The sequence below is a fragment of the Pelecanus crispus genome, chromosome 10, assembly GCF_030463565.1.
Source record: "Pelecanus crispus isolate bPelCri1 chromosome 10, bPelCri1.pri, whole genome shotgun sequence".
NCBI classification, from domain to species: Eukaryota; Metazoa; Chordata; class Aves; order Pelecaniformes; family Pelecanidae; genus Pelecanus; species Pelecanus crispus.
In genome coordinates this window covers 8881362-8905700 of record NC_134652.1, presented here as the reverse complement: position 1 = coordinate 8905700, position 24339 = coordinate 8881362, and the positions used below count along the sequence as shown (strand labels likewise).

The 24339-nt window shown below is 41.4% G+C and overlaps 1 protein-coding gene across 1 annotated transcript; it reads left to right on the top strand.

Moving 5' to 3' along the window:
* The first annotated feature begins 1114 nt into the window (after positions 1–1114).
* LOC104038210 (pancreatic lipase-related protein 2) lies at positions 1115–24339 on the top strand. The gene is made up of 13 exons (XM_075717901.1): positions 1115–1183; positions 11219–11267; positions 12060–12214; positions 13470–13595; positions 14746–14880; positions 16658–16766; positions 17382–17498; positions 17579–17701; positions 18589–18707; positions 19470–19599; positions 19874–19985; positions 20995–21162; positions 24276–24339. The coding sequence occupies exons 1-13, from the start codon at positions 1115–1117 to the stop codon at positions 24337–24339; spliced, it is 1476 nt and encodes a 491-aa protein (XP_075574016.1).

The following is a 24339-nucleotide window of genomic DNA, read 5'->3' as shown; positions in this document are numbered from 1 at the left end:
ATTTGAGTTATTCTTCCAAAACCAAAGATGACTGGGGTTGGAGTTGCCACTGGGAAGGTAAACAATTGCTCACTGACCTATCAGCAAATCTATCTACATGGACTCAACAAAACTCGTGGCTCTCTTCTTTTGTAGTAACTTCGTAATTTCAAACAGTCTCCAACCTGCTCTAAGTTATTCTGTTTCAAATAATTAGGAAGCAGAAGTTGATAGCAGGCCCAAATCTATTTTTATGGCATATTTCCAAGATAAAACTGAGCCAAGAATCCATTCTTTATCTTTAACTATCAAGGATCTAAAAACTTCCGGAAAGAACATGCATCATCACCAACCTTCACACAAACAGAGCACGCCTACATTGCTGGGCTGCAGAAAAACACACCTCTTCTCCCAGCTTCTGCAAGGTTGGATGGGGCAAGTGTCTTGCAACACTGGAAGCGTAAGCAATATGTGAGAATACCGGCTGGCATGGGTGTCAGTCCCCTTTTCATGCCATAACTTTTCCTTTTTTTCGCACTAGGACAGCTTGGGACCTAACGTAGGAGATGTGCAGAGCCCTAGACAGCTAACTTTCTTCTGAGCCACCAGTCTGTATCCGAGCTGTTCAGAGCCATTCTTTTATTAAACTAAACATTCAAGGCATTTGCCTCTCAATCTCCAAGGTAAAATCTACAGTTATTCCCTTTTATTTCAGCTGCTTCTTTCAAATAAGTTTAATATGCTAGCATTAATAGGGGATCAAGCATTCAGAATAATGGGCTTAACCCTATTCCCTTTACTTCTGCCCATTACTTGTAAAGAATGCCTGGCTGTCCCTACTGACTCCTCTCTGTCTTTGGGTACTTTCATCATCTGCTCTAAAATTCTTCCCTAGTGTTATTTCGTTAAAATGATACTATGCTCCACAAGTCTCCAGCTCACAAAACCAGAAGTTAACACTATCTTTGCTTGCTTTGACTGATTTAATTAGCAGACAGCATGTATTACGGAAGGTCATAAAAATTTATCATTTCCAAAACATTCCTCTTAACACTGTTGTGCAATACTGGAAAGGATACACTAAGGCAAATTGGTTTTGCCTCTATGCAATATAAGATTTGTTCACTTGACCAGAATGAACACATTGGAGTCAGAAATATCAAGAAAGTCTTTTATTCATGGCTCTGCCACTCAGAGACTAAAGGTAAGATTCTCCAAGAAGGTGAGTGGTCTTTGTCTATACGCATTAGCAATTCTTTAGGGGATGGAATACACAAAGCTACTCCCAGATGACCTCCATCCAAGCTAAGAAAGTCATTAACCATCTTCAATCTAAAATTGAAATGAGAGAGAGAAATGTTGCTTTTATGATTTTATTCACTTATCATTCTATGAAAGCCTTGGTAATTTATATATCGCTGCACTTGAAACACAGCTGCTGAGATTCCTTTGGAGAACATGATTCTCAGTGAGTGTTTTAGATCCTCTTTTCCCTACCTATGTGAAGGCCACTACTATCAGAATGTATTTATGTCCTTGATAATTCTCACGCTGACATTTATAAAACCACCTGGGTGTGTTCACTTGCATATTGTCAGAGGCAACTGCAAAAGCCAGCCTTTTCTTACTATCCATAAAAACCTACTGTTCCTCTTAAGACATAAAACCAGACCCAGAAAAATTGACCATTCCTAAAAGAAGCTAGACCTCAAAACCCTACAACATAGGCTAGAAATTCTTTTTACCATTCATTCTGACTTGTCAGACTGGCCTACGTTAATTTAATCTGCACCACTGTGTATTCCCTCTGAAACACACCGACAGTGAAACTGTGTTGAAAATGTAGATGGCCCCCCTTGCATCGACCATGTTGCCACTGATCAACATACAGAGCAGATCAAAAAGTGAACTAAAGTTAGTAAACTTATATGCTTGCCAAATGCAGTTTTCAGCTATTTGTGTACCTTTGTCCCCGGAGGTATTCTTGCAAGCGTGGACTTCTGTTTCATTTTGTAGCTGGGGGGGAGCTCAGTGGCACTGTCTTAACACTCACACACAAACAACTAACTCTGTGGAAATATTTGAGCATATCGAGCAATCCTGGTCCCCTAAAAAAAACCAAAACCAAAACATTTCAAAGGGGTCTGATTTCCACACAAAGATGTTCAGCAATTTCTGAAGATGTTTCATCATTAGTAGAGGCACCAGCTTCACTGGCTGCTTTCCACTTTAATTTGCATGCCAATATTTTGACAAATGGGGCAGCATGACATTCCTTCTCTCTTCTCTGTCGCTCCCCAACCCCATTCCTCCCCAGACTTATCTAATGAGCTACATAATCTAAGGAGATATAGGTCCCATAACTGCTGCCAAATTTCCGTCTTCCAGTTAATGAACACAGACTAGACTGTAGATAATTTCCTATTAGCTAGATCTGTTCTGTCTTATCTGGAATTATGTGTCTTCAGTGTAAGCAGTAATTAAATATAAGATCCAGTCACTGACTAGCCACCACTTCCTCCAGATTCCTCTGAGACTTCTTTCTAACGATTATTGTCATATACGGCACTGCTTGCACCACTTTACCAACAAGAACCAGACCTAGATCCAAACATTCATGTCGGTGCCATGTGCTACAAGGAACGACAGACACTCTTGACTTGGTTTTTACAATGACTAGCAGGCTGAGCGTGTTACATACAGCTCAGTGTATGGAAAAACATACTTTTGGTGTTATTTCTGAAATGTCTTCTTTCAGGCAATGCATGTACCTCAAGACCACAAATTGGTTTCTTCTATGAACTGCAGATTCAACCCAAGTTACTTCCTGCCCTTAGGCACTTGAATCACTCCTTGTATAAGGATGACAGTCGCTCTTATACAGTTACCTGAACAGGTGATTAAGACAGCACCCATCCTGTAGATAGCAGTGTAGTGACTTGAGGTCTTGCCCAGGAACTGAAAGATCTGGGTTGTGACATTGTTGTGACCCACAACCTCCAGAGCACAGAAGAGAACCTGGGACTTGATGGACAAGTCACAAAGCCATTTCAGAGAAAAAAATGAATGATGTGATTATCATCATCCTATCCTCCTCCTGACACAATTTTGAATTTGAATGGCTGTGGTTTCTCTGCTCTGAGCTGATCACGATATTGTCAGTAGATGCCAGTTATATTCAGAGTATGCCAACCGATGAGAAAGCTTGGTACAGAGACACCTAATCTGTGAATCCCACATGGCCTAAGAGGACATAGATTAGTCAAAATGGTAGTGGGTAGACGGAGCTTGAGTAAGTTCACTAGAAAAAGCTAATAAATGCTCAGGCACCTATATTCTCCCTAAGTTGTTACACAATTTTTCTTACTTCCCCTTTTTAAAAGAAACTAGCCTGCTGCCTGTAAAAAAATATAAACAGGCTTGATTATATGAAAAGGTACAAGGGTTTGCTTGACAGGACATGTACATCAGACAGATAACAAACAGATAGCTGGTGAATTCCAGCGGGTGACACAGAGCAGCAAAATTAAGCTCCTGTTCTGAACTGCCCTGCAGAGGAGGCTCAGCCTATTGCCTGTAACAGGAGCTTACAGGTAAGCGTTTCATGTTGGCTGTGTGAATGTTCCATACAATAACCCCTTTGAGGGTTAAAACGGCCTCATCTTGCTTTTCTTCAAACCCATAACAAAACTTTAAGAGGTGAAAATTTTGATGAATTAGATATGACAAGAGACAAAAGGCAACATCTGTTATATTCAGCAATAAGGGTATCATTCTTACAAAGGTTCTCACTCACCCACATGAAGCCTATAATTAGACACCATGTGGGCAGGTCCACACCCACCGTCATGGGACTGATTCCAAGTGAAAAAAGCTGGTAGCAACAAGGATTTGACAGGGAGCTGGCTGAAGGGAGCTGGCAAAGCAGCAACCCTTTCTGCACTCAGAGTGGTAAGTGGCTGAACGCTCGGTAGGGTTTTTGGGCAAGTGTCCTTGCTAACTGCTGGTTGGGGCTGGAGGACTGTAAGGACTCCTGCTTAAAAAAACATGCAGGCTGAACAGTATGGTCTGAGTCAATGGGCATAAAGCAAACAGCAGAACTCAGAGTGATCCAGAGGAGACCCTGGCAGCAGTTACAAGGCTTAAAACTTTTCAATTCCAGGAAATCCCAGAAGGAGATGAGAACTTCTGGGCTGCGATAATGTAACACAGCTAGGAAAACAGGGTGGATTCGGTGGGGTAAAGGTAATTTAAGACTGAATACATCCCTGTGTTTTTAAAGGAAGAACAAAATGATAGTATTTGCACAAGGAATCTGGACTTTTTTTTTTACAGGGAATGCATAAGAACACAAATAACAGCTGAAATGAAAAAGAAGGATAAGTTAGGCTACAAAATTAAGCATTATTAGTAGCACTGCAGATTTAAAGGGAGAATGGAAGTGAGGAAGAATTACAGAGCTGTAATATGGAAGAATGTGGCAAACGATGTACTTTGTAGACTACCATATACAGAGAAACATGAACTAGTCATCAGCAAGGGTTATTCTGCACTTCAGAAATGGCAAAAGGCAAATAGTGTTGGTCTTAGAGTTGAATAAATTTAACAGTAGCCTAACCGTGAAGAACAGTGAAGATCCTCCTAGAAAGACAGACAAGTGGCCAGATGGTGGCTGCAAATCAGCTGAAGGCTCCCTAGTTAGCACAGAATTGGCACAGCCACCTCCCAAAACTGAATCATGTTTGGGTTTGGGTTTGGTGGTGGTTTGGGTTTTTTGGGTTGCTTTTTTTTTTTTAATGATGCTTCTAGTCAGACTAAATGATCATAATTGTGTCTGTAAACTTAAATGTATGAATAGCAGTGTAGGGTCAAGGTGAGAACCCTATTATTTAGGAAATCAGAGCAGATACTGTACAAAGTCCTGAAGTGGGAAGCCAAGGACTTCATATTTAATAGGTTTTCTTTACTATTACCCTGTAATTTCTTTAGATTGTCTACCATTTCTAAGCAACTGACCTAAACACCTTTAAAGCCCAAATCTTACTGCATCCTCCAATGTTGAACAAATATATGTACAACTTCATACTCCCTAACCTTTTATTGGAGCACTTCCCACATTAAATGCCTCAAGAAAAGAATTTGCATCACTATTCTGAGTCATTATTTCAGGTTAATATCCTAACCCACTGTCTCAGATTCAGTTTAAGAGGTCAGTAGATACTCAAGAAAACTCTATTACCCAGACCAGACAACATATGTGAGCCCTGCCTTGCCTTGGTTATTACTTCATATTGGGTGGTTTGGAGAAGGAAATCTGCAAAAGGTTCTGGATGTATTTGCTCCCCTTCAAAATTGATTTATGTAATGTTAAATTTGTGGGTTTCAGAGCTATTCAATTAAGATCAGTTTCCTCCTGGAGAACTTAACTGTACCGAAAAGCTAGAGAGCCAGCAGGGAAGGAGACTGGCTAATGCCAAGATGCTCTTTTACTTATGATTACTTGTTTTGTATTGAAGCAGTGCCAAAGAGCCTTCATCCGGATTCAGGACCCTACTATGGGCTATTTATGGGGAGGAGCTGGAGATGAAATTAAGTCTTTTACCAATTATGCCAATTACTCTGCTACCTGCATTAGCACACCATATCGCCAGCACTTTGCCCAGTACTGTGCTACCAGTTTTCAGTATTTGCTAGTCTGGACCAACACTGTGTCTGAGCTACCGAACAGGGACTGTACCTGGAAAAGACGGTATTCTTTGTATACTTGTAAACAATGGGCCAGACAACCTCTACAAAATTACATTCAAATAAAACAAACAAAAAAGATTATACTGTACTTTCAGGTATTTGCATATCAGTAAATATGTATATAATCCCCTTTATGAGGCCTAAAGATACTATTGTAATATTTTTTTTTTCCCTTAGTTTCTTTTACCATTTTGGGTAACGTTACAATGTTTGGGCGTGCGATTAGCAAGCATTCTCTAAATGCCTCAGGCTCAAAGCCATGCAAGAATTTGCTGAAAACAGGAAAACCTGTAACTTCTATACCCAAGGCTTATACACTAAACTCTGGATGGCTTCTTCTCCTTTGTGCTGCCTTTACACTGTTAACTAAGTGCTGTGCCAAACTAGTGAAAAATATGAAGGGCTAAAATAAAACACTGGAAGGACAGAACTGACAAAAATATTCTCTGTTTAAGGACAGTGCCAGTGCAGGAAATATAGGAAGTATAGTTGGAGTGGTAAAGCAGGAAAAGATGGAAAAAACCCTATAAATGGTGAAAAATAAAAAGACTTGAAAGAAGGTAGAGAACTTAAACTTAAGTACAGAAGGGGAAAAAGCAGACCTGAAAATTGGAAAGCCCATGTAAGACTGAAAGGACAGAAGGTGCCATGTTTAGCTCTGTTGACAGATGGAAATGTGCTAGCACTGCAGGTTGTTACTGCAGAATGAGCTGCTGCTGCTCTACCACTGCTTGTTTTGAACATAATGATTTTCACAAAGGCTGTTCCCCACCTTGGCATAGGCTACTGAGGTGACCCTTTAACTTCCCATTTGGCCTCTTTGAAACACAGGTTGAAGAAGTGGAAGGCACTGTCTAGGTCATCAACCCTCATCACATGCCACTTCTTACTGTCGCATAAAAACGTGATAAAATCCCGTCTTAACACTAGTTGTGTTTTTCACCCTCTGACTCCAGCTGGATGGCTGTTTCAGGACAAGACACTAGATGGCATTGTTTTCATGGCTAGTTCTTGTTCTACCACTACTGCTTTGTCTAAGTATCACTTCTTCTCTTCTGGTTTCAGGTTATATCTTTGGGGAACAACCATTTACACTTCATACTCCTAGGCTAAAAAGTCCTCTCCACTTCTTGCTCTGCATTCCTTCTTTTCCATTCTCAAGATGACCTTCTCCATTTATAAATCTCCCTCTTGAACTGTGCATGCATCAGCAATGAAACCTCTGTACTCATTAAATAATAACTCCACCTATATATTGAATACAATATATATACTGAAAATACTATTCTCTCATCTTTGTATGTGGAAACAAAGACTAACAAGTTCCTTTGCACTTCAAAAGTCACTAGTAATACATTATAGCAAGACTTCAAAGGTCTTTTCAGTTATTGCTTCCTCAGATGCTCACCTCTGTTCTGTATGATACACGGTGTGACAGCATTTACTTTCCCAAACAATAAAAAATAATCCAACATTCATGACCTGGACTTCTTACTTACTAAACCCTTAGTCTAGATGTCAGTATTTTTTCAGTATGAGCTCATGTCCGGCAATACCAGAGTTGAAAGTTGGCATGCAGTGTAATGCCAGGGATTGATTCATCTAAAATCCTCATCAGTGATGATCTGTCATGAGCAGCGAGTAACTAACTATCGGGTCAAAAAACACAGCTAAAAAAACATGATCACAGCTTGATCATGATGTGATGCGATGGTGCACAGTAGCAAGGACTGTATTTGTAAATCCAGGAGCTGCCTTCTAGTTCTTTGCCGTTACAGTCCGAGATGCAATAGTTACTCAAGTTTTAATCTACTTAATCCATGCGTTTAATTCTTAATCTACTTAACTGTTGTAGTAGTGCACATATATCATTTTAATTTCTTAACCAAAATATCAAGTAGCAGAGCAGATCTTATTAAAATCCGAGTATCATGAGCCTTAGAACGCTGATCTTATAAGAGTGTCGTGTTACTTTGTCATGTCATGTAACTGAATTCAATTACACAACTTAATCCTTTAACAGTTTTGACAATTTTTCTTTCGTGACTGAGTATCCCGTTTCATTATTCTGCCTCAGGCTGATATTGGACTGAAACTCCACAGGTGTGAAAAATCATTCATCCCATTTTTTTTACTTGTTAGCATATTGTTTTTCTTCAAACCACGTCTCTGGAATTTTCTTATTAAACAACAACTTAACAAAAAATTGTCAATAGTTTTTTTTGATAGCTTTTTATTTTTTTACAGTTTTCAGCTATGAGTTACCAAAGTCCAATGATTTTAAAATACGTATCCCCAGGAGCTGTTCTACAGCAGATCTAGAATTATTGTCTGAACAGGGTATCACCATGAATACTTTTTGTCTGGTGTGAATAACATCAGCTGGTTTTGGTAAATAAAAGTGTAAACATTTCGCTTCAGCTGCATCATTGCCTTTTGCTCCATTTTATCTAGTCATGGACCAAAAACATCGCATCTTTTTAATTCTTCCATGCATGTAATATTCCTTTTTAATTCATGTCTTCATTCTACTGGCCATAAATATATATGTTGGCATTGCCTTTACCAAGGTGCCTGTAGGTTTTTCATCTCTTTTCTATTACTTTTTTTTCAGCGTAAAGCTGCCCAATCTTCATTAAAGAAAACAGTGGCTGGTTTGTATCCTGTTACTGCTCACCAGGGAAAGACATAAGAAGGGTGATAAGAGAATGGTGAGTATAATTCTTAGCAATTAGATAAATAACATATCTTGTTTTAAATTTAAAAAAAAATATTGCAGTGATATTATTAGGTTAAAAATGCTGATAATTAAATTTATTTGCAAATAAATTTAAGCAATTTAAGCAAGCCCCCTAAGATTTGGGCTTGCTTCTCATGAATAGACCATGTGTGCGTGTTCGTGCGTATGTCTTAAGGAAGGTGTGTGGGTACATGTGTGGGACTTAAAAATACACTGTTGACAGTCATTATGCAGACTTTCTCATGTCTCAAACCATCCACTAGTGGCTCGTGAATCACAGGTTGAGCAACAGTGTCCGGAAGGTGACTTGATGGCCTATTGTGAAGGACAGCTACTGCTCCAGTGTAGGTTTTATACATTAGGATGTCAGTCTACAAATATTTGCAATTTTTTTTTTTTTTCCCCCTGAGCTGAACAGCAATTTGGAAATACTTAGTGCTGGTTTTGCTTCAGAAGTGTGTCCTCTGTCCATTGAGTACAACAATTGAGCTCAGCGTTCAGCAGCCTTCCTGCCAGCAATACTGGCTAGGCTGAGATCACATTCACAAACAAGTCATTCCAGTTCCTCTTGTTCAGCACTAAGCCTCTTAAATGCCCAGTGAAAGAATTTTCCCCCATCAAATTGTATGCTGCCTCAAGTCTTTTTACAAAGACATCATTTCTTGCTCCCTTTGCAATCTTTTTGTCATTAACATAGACCTATACTGAAAGCCTACCCCCTAAAAAATTGTGTCCTACCCAAATTACACCTCTCTTAATAACAGAATGAATCAGCGTTCCACAAAAAAAATAAAATTTCTGCATCTTCCATTACTTACCTAGCTACATGTTCATTTCTATTTTCTGCCTTCAAAGGAAGAACCTCTGAAAGGAAACTACTGATCACTTTTATTTGGCAACAACCTCCCACATTTTCATTACTCTTGAGTTGTCATCATACATAGAATCATAGAATGCTTTGGGTTGGAAGGGACCTTGAGAGATCATCGAGCCCAACCCCCCTGCAGTAAGCAGGGATTGAACCTGTGAACTTGGCATTATTAGTGCCGTGTTCTAACCAACTGAGCTAATCATTACTCATTAGCTGCCTTTCAGACTTTGGGTCTGAAAAGAAATGACACCATCCTTCCTGCTGTAGTGTTCCCGACATGGACTATACATCTCCGGAGTATGAGAGCCCTCCATTAAATATAAACAAATCCCACTGAGCTCTCCAATTCATCTGATAAGCCACATCTTCTGTGATTTTCCTGCATTGTCATCAGGTTCTCATCATGATGATGGGTACTTCTTGACAGATATTCCAGCTGAATGGAGGTGCTCCTTTTGGCTGACAGTTAGGACCCCTCTGTACTTGCCTGTCACCAGCTGCTTAGAATAACTCCTGATCATTTTCCCTCCTACTCTTACTCACTGCCAGACTTCCTCTCTGCTTTCCACTCTCCTTGAGCAGCTAGTTTTCTTCTCTGTTAACTACATCAATGGATATATTAGAGTTGGGAAAGGAATTGTATTTCCAAGGAAATTTCATGATTCCTCTCAGCTCTGCACTTTGCAGCTCTGGCTCACTGCTTAGATATTCAGCTTTGCTCCTCTGCCCTACCACATAAACAACAAGCTATTACCACACAGGGACTTCAGAGTTGATTAGAGAGTGCTCAGAGACACACTCTCTGCACTCTGACCTATCCCATTTGGCTTGGTTAGGAAACCATGTCATTACAGCCAAGTAATCCAACTTCCACCAAAAAAGCACATGGGTAGATCACATATGCCTCCTGTCTGACATCGAACACACAACTTCAAGGACAAATTCTGTGAAATTCCCAATTGTTTCTTTTTTGTTTATGAGAGCGTTTGGTAGCATCAATGATCTTTGAAGCACTGGTTTTGAAGATTTTTCACATTGCCAAATCTCTAAAAATATCCCTTGGACACAATTTCCCACATAGCAAGACTTATACCTACTAAATTTACCATTTTTTCTTAATTACTACTAAAGATCTCAGTGGCCAGGGGTCAGAGTTCAAAATTTTTGCTTTACAAGAAAAGCAAACATGGGAGGCAGGTGCCATAGGAAACATCTAGAAGAAGAGGAAGTTGAGAACAGTGAATGAGGCAAACGGGAGGGGAGGAGAATGGTGAAATACCTGGAATCCCTGCCATAGGAAAGCCAAGTGAGGGAAGTGCAGAGGAAAGGAATCTGAATAAAAGCAGGGGATACAAAGGTGCAGAAATGCAAGGAGCCCTGGTTAAGAGCAGCACAAACAGCCTAAAAAAGCTGTCAAGCATGCAGACTTCACCAAGTTCCAGGTATCACTGTCTTCTACCACATCTCCCACCTATCTCCTCATGGCTGGCAAAAGTCAGGAGCTCATGATCTGATTCACTCCCTCAGCAACCTGCATGCAACACTGTGCAAGAAGTGTAAAGAACAGCAAAACCGAGTGGAGGGGAAGGATCACCTCCCTCATCCTGCTGACAACACCCCCAATGCAGCATGGGATGCCACTGGCTGCCTTTGCTGCAAGGGCATATTGCTGCTTTGTGGTCAAGTTTGGGTCCATCAGAACCTCCAGGTCTTTCTGCAAAGCTGCTTTCCAGCTGGTGGGTCCCCAGTGTGTACCGACCGGTCTATGAGGTTATTCCTCATCAGGTGCAGGTCTTTGCACTTCTCTTTGTATTACACTCTTTTAAAAAGGACAAATCACTCTAAATAAAATGCTTAACCTGTATATTCAATTGCTTTAGGTGGTTGGAATGTGGATTATTGCATTTTATCTCCTTGGCACAGTAGCAGGTGAGACACTATATCTATAAAAACTACCACTAGAAGGTGAATTTGGATGAAATAATATATAGGAGTTGATGACTGGTATTCTCCCTTACACTGAAGCTGTAGTATGATTTGTGTGTCATTGTATGACAATGTCTATTACTGTGCATAGAACTAATGTGAAAAGGCTCTGCTCTGTTTAAATTTTGTTAAGAACACGAGACGTAACTGTGCTGAAAATTCACAGAGGAATTCAGTCACGTATCCTACTTCTATCAAGACAGCACGCAAGCTGTCTTTACGTGACTGCTGTATACAAAGAACAGATCAGCAAGAGTGCTTAGCACAACAGACAGTCCTAAAACATAAAAGTTGAGCATAAGTGAGCAAGAGACCTGTTTGATCTAGATAAACTACTATATTGAAAGAAATGATCGTTTCATTCATAGTACAAGGTTACTGTGTCAATATCCTTCATTTCTACAAGCAGAGACACAATGCTTTGGAGTAGGAAGCATGCAGAAGCAATTCTAACAAGCACTTCTTGAAAGACTTTTTTTAAAAGAAATTTGATTAATCCTTTACAAGCCAGAACAGTGTCTGGATCTTTGTTTGGTTTGTCCTCAAATTATTTAGCTCCCCTTGTGTTACCTGTTTCAGGCAATATCCATAAAGCAAACAAGAACGAATCTCAGTTTCAAAATTAATGATAAAATGAAATCCTTAGTTTTCTGTTCTTCAGACTGTTGTAGCCTCAAATCCATCAACAAGCATTAGAGAGTCCAAAATATAAACAAGTTGTTTCTTCTACTCTAGGTAAAGAGGTTTGCTACCCCAGGCTTGGCTGTTTCACAGACGACCCACCCTGGTCCGGGGTACCAGGGAGACTTCTGACAGGTTTGCCTGACTCTCCAGAACATATGAACATCAGCTTCTCTCTCTACACCAGAGAAACAGGAAATAACTCACAGGTTACATTTATTTTTAACATCAAGAATGGACTAAATCTATAAATGTTTGTTAACTTGTTAAAAAGTCTGCATCACTTACCATAGGCAAACAAGTCAGAATAAGAAGATAGTTTGAAGGTACAGTAATGAATGTACATTGAAGCTATTTGGGGTAAAGCACAAAAAAACCTCCAAAAACCCCAAAAAACCCAAAACACCCCACCTACCCCATGGTGAATGAACTGTAGGACACAATAGCTTTCCTAGCATTTTCCTCCACAAGGATATGGGTTATAGCAGACCGCCTGTTGTATGTGAACTATGATGTCATCACTGCTGTTGCAGACATCATTGCTTACAGCAATTCTGGTTGCCATACTGAGAATCCAACTCAGGCTTTCTAAGGATGAGAAGTTACAACTGTAATAAACTTTTATGATCTGCAGAACAGGGACATGTGAGCACACAAGATACATTCAGCAGCAGGTTACTCAACACTTCTGCTGTTGATAAAATAAGTCAAAATACTCCTTGCACTACTTCCCAGCCACTAAATTTAAATGTATCTATGATCTAGGGCACAGCCCTTCCACACCCAAACTTCCTGAGCTCACATCACAGACCCTGTACGTGTCTGAAAACAATACAGACTGTCAGAGATCATTCTCAGAGTAAAAGGAAAACATAATTAAGCAGCTTACAACAATGTGTGAAGATCAGCTTCACCCTTACTGCATGCAGTTCTTGCATGAAATTCTTTCAGCCTTTCTGAAGTAACTAATGACAAAAACAGGCATAGAAACATCACCTATCCAGAAAGAAAGAAAGGAGAAAAAAAAAAAAAAAAAAAAAAGGTGTTGCTTAGATGCAGAGCAGCACATTGAAGCTAAAGGTGAGGTCAGTAAAAGGGCAAGCTGAACCAGGAGATGTGGAGCTGGTGGGCTGCTCCCTGGAGGACTCGTCCGAGTCAGGCCAACAGGCATTGTGCAACACTGTGGCCCTTTTAGGTGGCTTCATATTCCACATAAGGGGATTCTTCCTGCCTTAAGCAAAATAGATAGGAGCAGCAGAAACCACATGGGCACATCATCTTTGGAAACCAAAGTGGAACTGAGAAAGGCGAGATACAGGGGTCCCTGGGTTCCAAAAATCACAAACTCTGCCCATTCATAGCAGTCCCTTGAGTCCTACAGAGGGGATGACCTAGCTGACTTTTTTTTAAATGTTTGAAAGTATGAATAGATAAAACTTTTTTTTTTTCTTTTTCCCCACACAGGTGATCTCAGCAATAAACTCCTCAACCATCCAAAACTCACATTTTTCGTCACATAGGAAAACCTCCTTCATCATTCATGGATTTGGCAGCACTGGAAAAAAAGGCTGGGTGGTGGAAATGTGCTTGGTATGAGAGAGTATCCTCTGATTTCCATCAGCAGTTGTAACTACAATCTGTCAGTATCTTTTAGGCACTAATGTTCACCTTCCGTTTTGCAATTCATTAGGTAGTAGCAGATACCAACCAAGAAGTAAATTTCACAAAAGCCAAAATGTTCCCACAAGCATAGTCAAGGCTTCTTGGTCATCTCTGACGTTATGCTTCTCTAGAGAGTTTCCATCCCCAAACCCTACAGATCAGATCAAAGCAATAAACTGAACACGGATGTTCCCAGCCTCTAGACCAGTGTCAGAATATCACATTAGACATGCCAATTCACTGCTGCTCCCATTAGGGGCAACTGAACCATCCTTCAGCCAAAAGGCCTTCCTGAGTTGTAAAGCTCAAGTTTCAATCTACAAACACTGTCCTGGTTCACCACCATTCAGTTCTTGGGGGGACCACAAGAAAAACAAGCCAAGAAAAGCAACCCCTTTTTTTTATTACAGAATGCAATGAAAAAAAGATTTCAAATATAAAATGTGGAAGCTACCACAAAACAGAGCGGGTGCACTCTGGCCAGCAGAGTGTACTGTGTCAATGACAGCCTTGGCTCTGATAGATAAGCAAAATCTACTCTGCTTCTGCTTCTTCCACTCTGGCAGGGAAAACGACAAGCTAGAAAAAGATGACCACTGAATACTAAGTCACAGATCTGCATCATTATTTTTTGTTTGTAAATCTATGAAAACTTTTAATCTAGAATATTACGTTTCCAATTTTTTCAGTTGAAAAGGAACAGCAATTCTGTCTGCCTCTCCACACTACAAACTGTGTTTATGATACCTACAGGAGAGGAGGGAATCCAGGTTTCTATGCACTGTCACTTCAAGCTTCTGTTTTCCTTGTCATTTACCTTCAGCTGTTTACCACAGATTAGTTTTTGTTTCCACTCCTTGTTCTTTCTCAAATCTTAACTAAGCCTTAGTCACAGGAAGCTATAGCTGCAGACTTTGATATATGATTCTTCCAGTGGAAAAATCACAGTGAAGAGTCCTGTTTAGTAAAGAACGAGCAATTCCATTATTATATTATTTTTTAATGTTTATTCTGATTTATGTTGAATCTCTGTTATTTTGTTTCCTTAAATACTTTGCTTTATATATTCCCACATCAGCTGTTACTGGAAGTAGAAAATATCAACTGCATTGCTGTTGATTGGAAAGCAGGTGCAAAAGGCACCTACATCAGTGCAGTGAACAACATCCGCGTGATCGGCGCTGAGGTTGCTTATTTCATAAAAACTTTACAGGTAAAACACACAGCTTTACCACCTACAATTCTTAAGTGGATCTAGTGGGGTTGTGATGCTGCTGCTTTGACGTTGAACCTTGTCCAGCATGGTCAGCCAGTGCTTCAGGAAGAGCTGTACAATGCTCAGTTAAGAACCAACGAATTATACTTATTATCAACTCTGTAAGGACTTCTCACAACCACAGAAGACACAAATTAAGCTCATGTCGTTGAAAAGAAGTGCCAATTAATTAAAGACCAGTAGGTGGCAACATTTCCACATGATGACAGGCAAGAAGGCACTCAACGGAAATGAGGCAAGGCCTAGGAGCTCAGTGCTTACCAGTTTTGCCAGCATTACAGACATGTGCTAGAAGTAAATTAGTATCTCAGCTTAGCACCACTGAAACAAGCAGGAGCCGGCTCACTTGGTAATGCCATATTTGCTGTCTACAGGCACAATAAACTGTCCAGTTGCCGTCTAGTTGTGAACTTCATGTTCCTGAAGGCAAGTGTTCACATTCACACATACAGCACAGAGCTGCTCAGTTGCAAAGTTTAAGAGTATCAGCATTTCCCACTGACTTCAGAAAGATTCACGACTACTTAGAACTGCTGAAAATCAGAATCCTGCCTGGCTATGCACTTGATCCGGGTCAGGAGGCATTCATTTTAAAGTGCTGCAAGAAAGAGTTCAGATCCCACAAGGCAAAATGCCAACTTTGTGAGCACCTGAGTATCAAAGAACACTTCCTCAGAATCTGATGGGTACAAGCTACTGTTTCTACCTAGGAAACTCATCTCTAGCCTCACGCATTTGCTTCTGTATCTGTCGTCTTTGTGTACAAATCCCAGGTCACTCAAAGATGGGTTCAGTTTCTCATTTAATATCTCTATTACTGCACCGTTTGCAGTCTAGGCTTCTCTTCCATTACAAAGTGTAAGTGATCCTTAGACTTTTACTTTTCCCCAATTTACAAACCTCTGGAGTTTGGCTTTAGGAAGAGTTAAGCTGCATTGTAAATGGAAGTACTGCAGTAAAACATATTCAGAGGAATCTGCTTCTCTGACAATAGACAGGCCAATGCTACAGATCTGCTTTTATTTTGGCACATGCGTTACAAAACAAAACCAAACTTAGTGTGAAAACCTCAAGCAGTTAGCAACCAATCCTTGTTGTCTTTGGTCGTTATGAAATCCAGCAAATCCCTGGATGAAACGTGTCCCCTGCGTGCAGACTACACACTGATTATTCTCCATTTCCACCTGGAATGCATGTGTAATATCTCAGCAGTGCAGGTTTTGTACAGGTGATACTAAGCAAAAAGGAGAATGAATGTTGCCCCACCTAAACTTGTCAGTGAAAATACTATTGAGTGATATGACCACATATTCTAAGGAGACAGATGGAGAACAGACATGTGATTAAAAAAGGGCTCCATAATAGAGTAAATAAAGAAAAAAATAAGATCATTTTGATGGAAGATTAAATTAGGGGTTGATCCAAATAAGAAAGAAGGTTCATATCTTGTCACCGAGGATAATTGAACATGATAACCGTATGCCAACACTACAACAGTGAATCCATCATCACTATGCATTTAAAATTCTAGATTAGATCATTTTCTATCAAGTCTTAGTGTAATTTAAACAGTAATTAACTCAAGGAACTCACACCCTATTTGCTATGCAGGAAGTGAGTCTAAATGTTCCCAAAGGCCCATAATGTACGACACCCTCTTTGCTTGCTAGTTAAAGCCTGTGTTTTTGTCTCCCACCACCACCTTAATGATCAGAAAATCTTCAGATACTGCCTTTGCAAGATCCATTTAATTGGCCACAGTCTGGGAGCACATGCTGCAGGAGAGGCGGGAAGAAGGATCCAAGGCATCAGACGGATGACAGGTAGGCTCTTCACCGAGATGTAGAGCTAACAGCACATTTCTAAAGGAAAGAAATTTGCAACACACTGGTCTATAGACTGGAATTAAATTATTGGCAGTGCTGGAGACACCTTGCATAAGAGCAGGCAAACTTTACACTTCTCAGAAACAAGGGTAATTATTACATCTTCTTTCTCTAGTTAGCTTAAAAACTCTTTAGTAGAAGGACACAGACAGTTAATATGTCTGTAATGTCACTGTCATTCACTGGATTACATCAAGCCCTACACAGAGACAAAGTAACATACCAAGAATCCTTGGGTTTTCCTACTCGTAAAGCTTTACAGGCCAGTAATAAGCTCACAGGTAATAAAATGCCTCCTTCATAGTAATATGATGCCATTATATAGCCCACTGGAAAATATTTTACTTTTGTTGGAAAAAGTTGGCAGAAAGGTTCACAAAACCATATTATTGTACATATTTTTTTTCAGTTTAGCTTAGAATTCACATCATTATTGTTCAGCATGTCTAGTGCAATACTGAATATCTGATGCTGTAAGCTGCAAAAGACATATTAACAAGTGCAACACTTCTCTCCCTCCCTCCCTCAACCACTAAATGTGGGGTTTTTTAGGCTTAGACCCTGCTGGGCCCTATTTTGAAGGTACTCCTCCTGAGGTGAGACTGGATCCTTCAGATGCAAACTTTGTTGATGTTATTCACACTAACGCTGCTCACTTTCCTGCCATAGGTAAGTGTTCACATGCAAGTAAATATCTGCAGGGATGGGCATGTCACCAAGACACTGACATCATCACATGTGTATCTCAGGGTTTGGAATGTATAGCACTACCGGACACCTGGATTTTTACCCAAACGGAGGAACTGTGATGCCTGGATGCACTGATTTAATTCCAGAGATGAAACAAAGCGATTTTGAAGTTATCATTGCAGGTAAACATACATTCCCAACACGCATAGTACTTTATTTTCATACAATCCTGAAATGTGAACTGTTAAAGTAACCATCTGTTTGAGAGAAAACAGCAAAACAAAATTGTTTTTTGCCTATTTACTCACAAGTATGAGAAGGAAATAAGAAACAATAAAGGCTGGATCAGAACAGTGCTCCTCAGGCAACACTGTAGGGAACGGAGGTATAGTACAGGCCTAAGCTTTGCTTCTCTAATTTGAAATTGGACCTGCAGAACACAAAAACACAGGGAACGGAGTCTGCAAGTCCAACACCCCGACAACCCCAGCAGGAGGTTTTCCACACTGAGTCAGGCCAGTGTCATAACCAAACCTGTGGCATGACACCACCACCTTTGGTTTCTCGCAGATGCTGCAAAGAACATCCAACGCTTAGAAGGCATGAATTAGGCAAAAGCACTCAGTGTTTCCAAGGACTGCGCATGCCTCACCTCTCCACCCGAGACTTCTCTCTCTTCACAGGCTTTGGAGGGTTGGCAGAAGGCTGGTGGATTCTCTTTGCTCTATTAAGCCTTTTAAAACTGTAATTAACATCATCTTGCTGTGACATCTCCTCATATATATATATATATAGCTGTCTTCTTAAAAGGGGCTATTACGCCATAGAACACCAATGCATCTCACTTGAAGTCTTGGGGTAACTGGCGCACAGTTCTCTGGATAAAACACAGACAAAACAGTAACTTCTACTGCAACTACGGATGTGTAAATTCAGATGAAAAATTACTACAAGACAACGCTGTTGTTCTGTTCCATGCCTCAGCTGTGTCCATGGTGAGGCAAGTGCAACTCTTGTACAGGAGGACAGGAGGTTATTTCCTGGATGCTCATAAACTTTGTTCCAACAGACGCTACAATGATTGGGGGGTGCCATCACTCACGCAGCCATGAGTTTTATTTTGCAAGTATCCTCCATCCCACCGGATACCTTGGATATCACTGTGAAACGTACAAATCCTTTGAGTCAGTAAGTATATCAGGCCAGGAATGGGTAAGCTGTAAAGAAAATAATCCAGGTCTCTGTACTCACAATTGGTCCTGCTATGGGCCCAGAGCACCTGGATGCTGGTGGCTGTGCTCTCATGGTGTGGTTTGGTAGGAGGAAGCATGCTGTGAGGCTCCATCAACTATTCCACTCTGGAAAATGAATCCTGAAGCACAGGTGATATCACCAGAAGTGAGGAAAAAAATTAAACCTCATGCAATTCTTACCCTAAACCTTTGTGCAAAAAGCACGTAGGGTAGATATATCTATCCTACTAATTCCTAGCTAGAAGAGGAGACATTTGGAGCCTCCAGAATCCTTGACTGTTCTCTAATTTACACTGGGCACTGATTAGAGCACCGAAATAAATGCACTTATAAATGGTGCTCCTTTTTTTCCCCCCCATATGGTGTTGCCATGCGAATACAGGCAAATTCGCTTCCACTAGGAGGGTAAAATTGGCTTATATTTTGTCCTAGACTCTAGCTGAAAAATATTTGAACGAGGGAGTTTCAGACTATCATCCACACAGATATCAAACCTGCTCATTCTACACCCTCTTGGTATATGCATGGGTGCAGGAGCCGTTTTCTGAAACAGGTTTATTAGGTTTTGGTGGTAAGGTATGACAACATACAGCACTGCCACAGCTTTGCAAGATCAGAACAGCATCTTGAGCCTTAATTCTGTCAGAGCCATGATGTAAAAAACCACTCCTCATTAACTGATGCTCTTATTCCCTAGGGAGACTGTTTCCCATGTTCACAGGATGGATGTCCAATGATGGGGCACTATGCTGACAGATTCCCAGCTAAACTGGAAAGAGTAAACCAGAAGTATTTTTTAAATACAGCAGCAGACCCACCTTTTGCTAGTAAGTGGAGAAGGTTTGTTACAGTTTTTTCACATTTGAAAAGTGATTGCCTTGATGTGACTTACATCCGTGCACCTGTGTTGCTTCTATAAACAACTGCTAACATCTCTGACAAAAAATGCTAAATTAGTTACCAAAATTCAAGCTCACTGAGCCTTTCATTGCTAACACAAATGAATTCCAGTTAGGAAAAAAAGAACTTTCTGGTATACTAGCATTTTTAGGTCTCTCATATCAATGACAATCTACTTTTATTTTGCTTTTCTTTATGCAGCTTGGAGACAAAAAGTATTTATCAAACTGTCTGGTGTAAAGAAAATGAGGGGGGACATAAACCTAGTTTTCCATGACACAGAGGGGAACACAAAAGAATATGAAATTGCCAGGTAAGATAAATTAATATTTCCCTATAGCATTTAATGCCGCTAACATTCATCTACACATTTTCAACATATTTAAGCAGTGCAAACGCTTACTCTGTGTTGCAGACATTCTGCTTAACATCAGATATGAAAAAAAGTTCACATAAGTAAGACCCATGAGGGCAGATGGGTGGTTGTAAAAAGGAAATGGAAGTCACTTCCTTTTCACGAGTTCTGTGTTTCTCCAAGTTGCTCTTAAAAAAAAAAAAAAAAGAACGTACACCTCTGGAACACACACTATTCATACAGTGCTCACCTATTTCATACGCACTTCAGCACAATCACTAGTGTGGCAACACGCATCAGCATCCTCACTCCACATGCTGGCAAGAGTCTCTGCAGAGATCTGTATGATCTCATACAAGGCAATCCTATGCCTGAATTCATCAAATTTGCAAAGTGGATCTTCCCTAGGATATATTAAAAGCCATCACTACTATATAAATGGCACATTTATATAGTCTGGCCAGTGAGCTTCATTCACAGCTCATATTATCTCCCACCAACTACCAAAATAGCAGCTCCCACTGTCTTCTGTACCTGCTCTGAAACAAGCGCTTCCATGCGTTCTCCCACCATCCTCTGTGCATGGGCAGGCCAAAGCCCCACAGAAGTTCCTAGCTCACCTATAAAATCCTCCCCGAAAACCTCACCTGGAGCTCTCCCTGCAGCGATACCTGCAAAACTCAGCACACTTGGGCGCTGGAGACACCCCCAGCCTCACCCTTGTCATCTCCCGGTGGTCTCCCACCGTATGCACACTTAAAGTTTTCAGTACTGTTTTTCTTCCTCTCCCAGTTCAGAGCATAACACCCCAGAGTCCTGGTCAGTGTCCTGTGCTGTTGCAAAGAACAGCAAAAGTGCAAATTTCTGCTCTAAGAAAGGGGAAAACCCAAATCTTGTTAATAATGTGATTTAGTTCAGTAATCTCTGAACTGTTAAGCTTAGCATTGCTGTCTCATTCTATTTGCAGTGGAGTCCTCTCTCAAGACCAAGTTTATACAAAATACCTTGATGTTGAAATTAACCCAAAAAATACTAAAAAAATTGAATTTCTCTGGAATAAAGCCATATTTAATCTGCTCTGGGCAAGACTGGGAGCAGAAACAGTCAATATAATTCATGGAGAAGATGGACATAGGTAAGTACATCCCTTTAACAGGTCAGAAGGAATGGGAAAGGAGTGCAAAAACTGTGGGAGACAGGATTGAAAAATGATCTTAATAAATTGGACACATGTTTGCAATCAACAATGTGAATCTGAGTAATGACAAGGGCAAGAAAATCAAATGTTCAAGTACAAACCAGGCATTAACTGTCTGGAAAGGAACACAGCAGTCACTAATTTGGAATGTACACCGTTTTGCCACAGCAACACAATTACAAAGATAAAGCAAGTCTCATTCCCAGGTGCATTACCAGCAGTATTGTATAGAAGATCCAGGGAGTATTTCATAGAATCATAGAATCATAGAATCATCTAGGTTGGAAAAGACCTTTAAGATCATCCAGTCCAACCATTAACCTACACTACCAAGCCCACTCTAGACTAATCAAGGGTAGACCAGACTAAACCATATCCCGAAGTGCCACATCTACCCGTTTTTTAAACGCCTCCAGGGATGGTGACTCCACCACCTCTCTGGGCAGCCTGTTCCAATGCCTGACCACCCTTTCCGTAAAGAAATTTTTCCTAATTTCCAGTCTAAACCTCCCCTGGCGCAGCTTAAGCCCATTTCCTCTTGTCCTATCGCTAGCTACTTGGGAGAAGAGACCAACACCCACCTCACTACAACCTCCTTTCAGGTAGTTGTAGAGAGCAATAAGGTCTCCCCTCAGCCTCCTCTTCTCCAGGCTAAACAATCCCAGTTCCCTCAGCCGCTCCTCATAAGACTTGTTCTCCAGACCCTTCACCAGCTTCGTTGCCCGCCTCTGAACACGCTCCAGCACCTCAATGTCTTTCTTGTAGTGAGGGGCCCAAAACTGGACACAGTATTCCAGGTGCGGCCTCACCAGCGCCGAGTACAGGGGGACAATCACCTCCCTGCTCCTGCTGGCCACAGCATTCCTGATACAAGCCAGGATGCTGTTGGCCTTCTTGGCCACCTGGGCACACTGCTGGCTCATGTTCAGCCGGCTATCTACTAACACCCCCAGGTCCTTTTCGGCCAGGCAGCTTTCCAGCCACTCCTCCCCAAGCCTGTAGCGCTGCATGGGGTTGTTGTGACCGAAGTGCAGGACCCGGCACTTGGCCTTGTTGAACCTCATACAGTTGGCCACGGCCCATCGATCCAGTCTGTCCAGGTCCCTCTGCAGGGCCATCCTACCCTCCAGCAGATCGACACTCCCACCCAATTTGGTGTCGTCTGCAAACTTACTGAGGGTGCACTCGATCCCCTCATCCAGATCATTGATAAAGATATTGAACAGGACTGGCCCTAAAACAGAGCCCTGGGGAACACCGCTCGTGACCGGCCGCCAACTGGACTTAACACCATTTATCACTACTCTCTGGGCTCGGCCACCCAACCAGTTCTTTACCCAGCGAAGAGTATGCCTGTCTAAGCCGTGAGCTGCCAGCTTCCCGAGGAGGATATTATGCGAGACGGTGTCAAAAGCTTTGCTAAAGTCGAGGTAGATGACATCCACAGCCTTTCCATCATCTACCAGGCGGGTCACCAGGTCATAGAAGGAGATCAGGTTGGTCAAGCAGGACCTGCCTTTTGTGAACCCATGCTGGCTGGGCCTGATCCCCTGGTTGACCTGTACTTGCCTGTGGAGTTCGCTCAAGATGAACCTCTCCATAATCTTCCCCGGCACCGAGGTCAGGCTGACAGGCCTGTAGTTCCCCGGGTCCTCCTTCCGGCCCTTCTTGTAGATGGGCGTCACATTGGCAAGCCTCCAGTCATCAGGGACCTCCCCTGTTAACCAGGACTGTTGATAGATGATGGAAAGTGGCTTGGCAAGCTCCTCTGCCAGCTCCCTCAGTACTCTTGGGTGGATCCCATCCGGCCCCATAGACTTGTGAGCGTCCAGGTGGCATAGCAGGTCATTAACTGCTTCCTCCTGGGCTATGAGGGCTCCATTCTGGTCCCTATCCCTATCCTCTTGCTCAAGGGCCTGAGTACCCTGGGGATGACCGGTCTGGCTGTTGAACACAGAGGCAAAGAAGGCGTTAAGTACTTCAGCCTTTTCCTTGTCCTCGGTGACAATGTTCCCCCCCACATCCAGCAAAGAACGGAGATCCTCCTTGGCTCTCCTTTTATTGCTGATGTACTTATAAAAGCATTTTTTATTGTCTTTTACAGCACTGGCCAGATTGAGTTCTAGCTGGGCTTTTGCCTTTCTAATTTCCTCCCTGCAGGACCTAACAAGATCCCTGTACTCCTCCTGAGCTGCCCGCCCCTTCTGCCAAAGGCAGTAGACTCTCCTTTTTTCCCTGAGTCCCCGCAAAAGCTCCCTATTCAGCCAGGCCGGTCGATTTCCCCTCCGGTTGGTCTTACGAATTTATTCTAATTTGAATAACTGGGGTAAGACTGTAACCGGAAGCAGGGTCATTTGCAAGTTTGGAGAGTATACTTCAGGAACAACGCACACAGACTGAAGTCTGGAAAAACAGCAGAAGAGATCTGTGTAGAGCAGCTGAAGGAAATGTGTTTCTCAATAAAGAAAAGCCTGGAGAGGAGCATGAAGATATATGCAAAGCTGTCTGTGAAGGGTCACAGCCAACCATTCCACATATCCACTGGGTTTAGGTCAAGGTTTAATTAATGTATTTTACAACAGAAGAAATATTGGTTAGATATTGGGGGGGGGAAACAACTTTCTTATAGTTTGGCATTGGCATGGATTATTTAGAGAAGCTGATGAAATCCCTTTCAGTGTGAGCTTAAAAAAAAGAAAAAAAAAGCTGCCCAACTTTGGGGCAATCTAGTTAAGCACCTAGCCTACAGAAAGGGAGCTTGAAAAGATGCCTTTCTGACTTTTTATCTAGAGCTCTATATTTGTGAATCCAGAGATTAATTTTATTCATGTATTAAAACTCAGATTTTACTGCTGGTCCCCAAAAGAAGGGAATTCACCTTCTTACTGTTATTACACAGACACTAATTTCTGTACACCAGGCTTTTAGGAAGGCTTAAGTAGGATTATGGATCAAACTAACAACCCTCAAGGTGATAGCTGACAACCTTTCATTTTTCTTTGGTGGAAATAGATAAATAAATCTTGATTCAAGTTTTTTTTTCTTCCCAGGTCAACTTTTTGCGGCCGTGGAACTGTGACATATGGAGTTCCCCAGTTACTTACACCTTGCTAG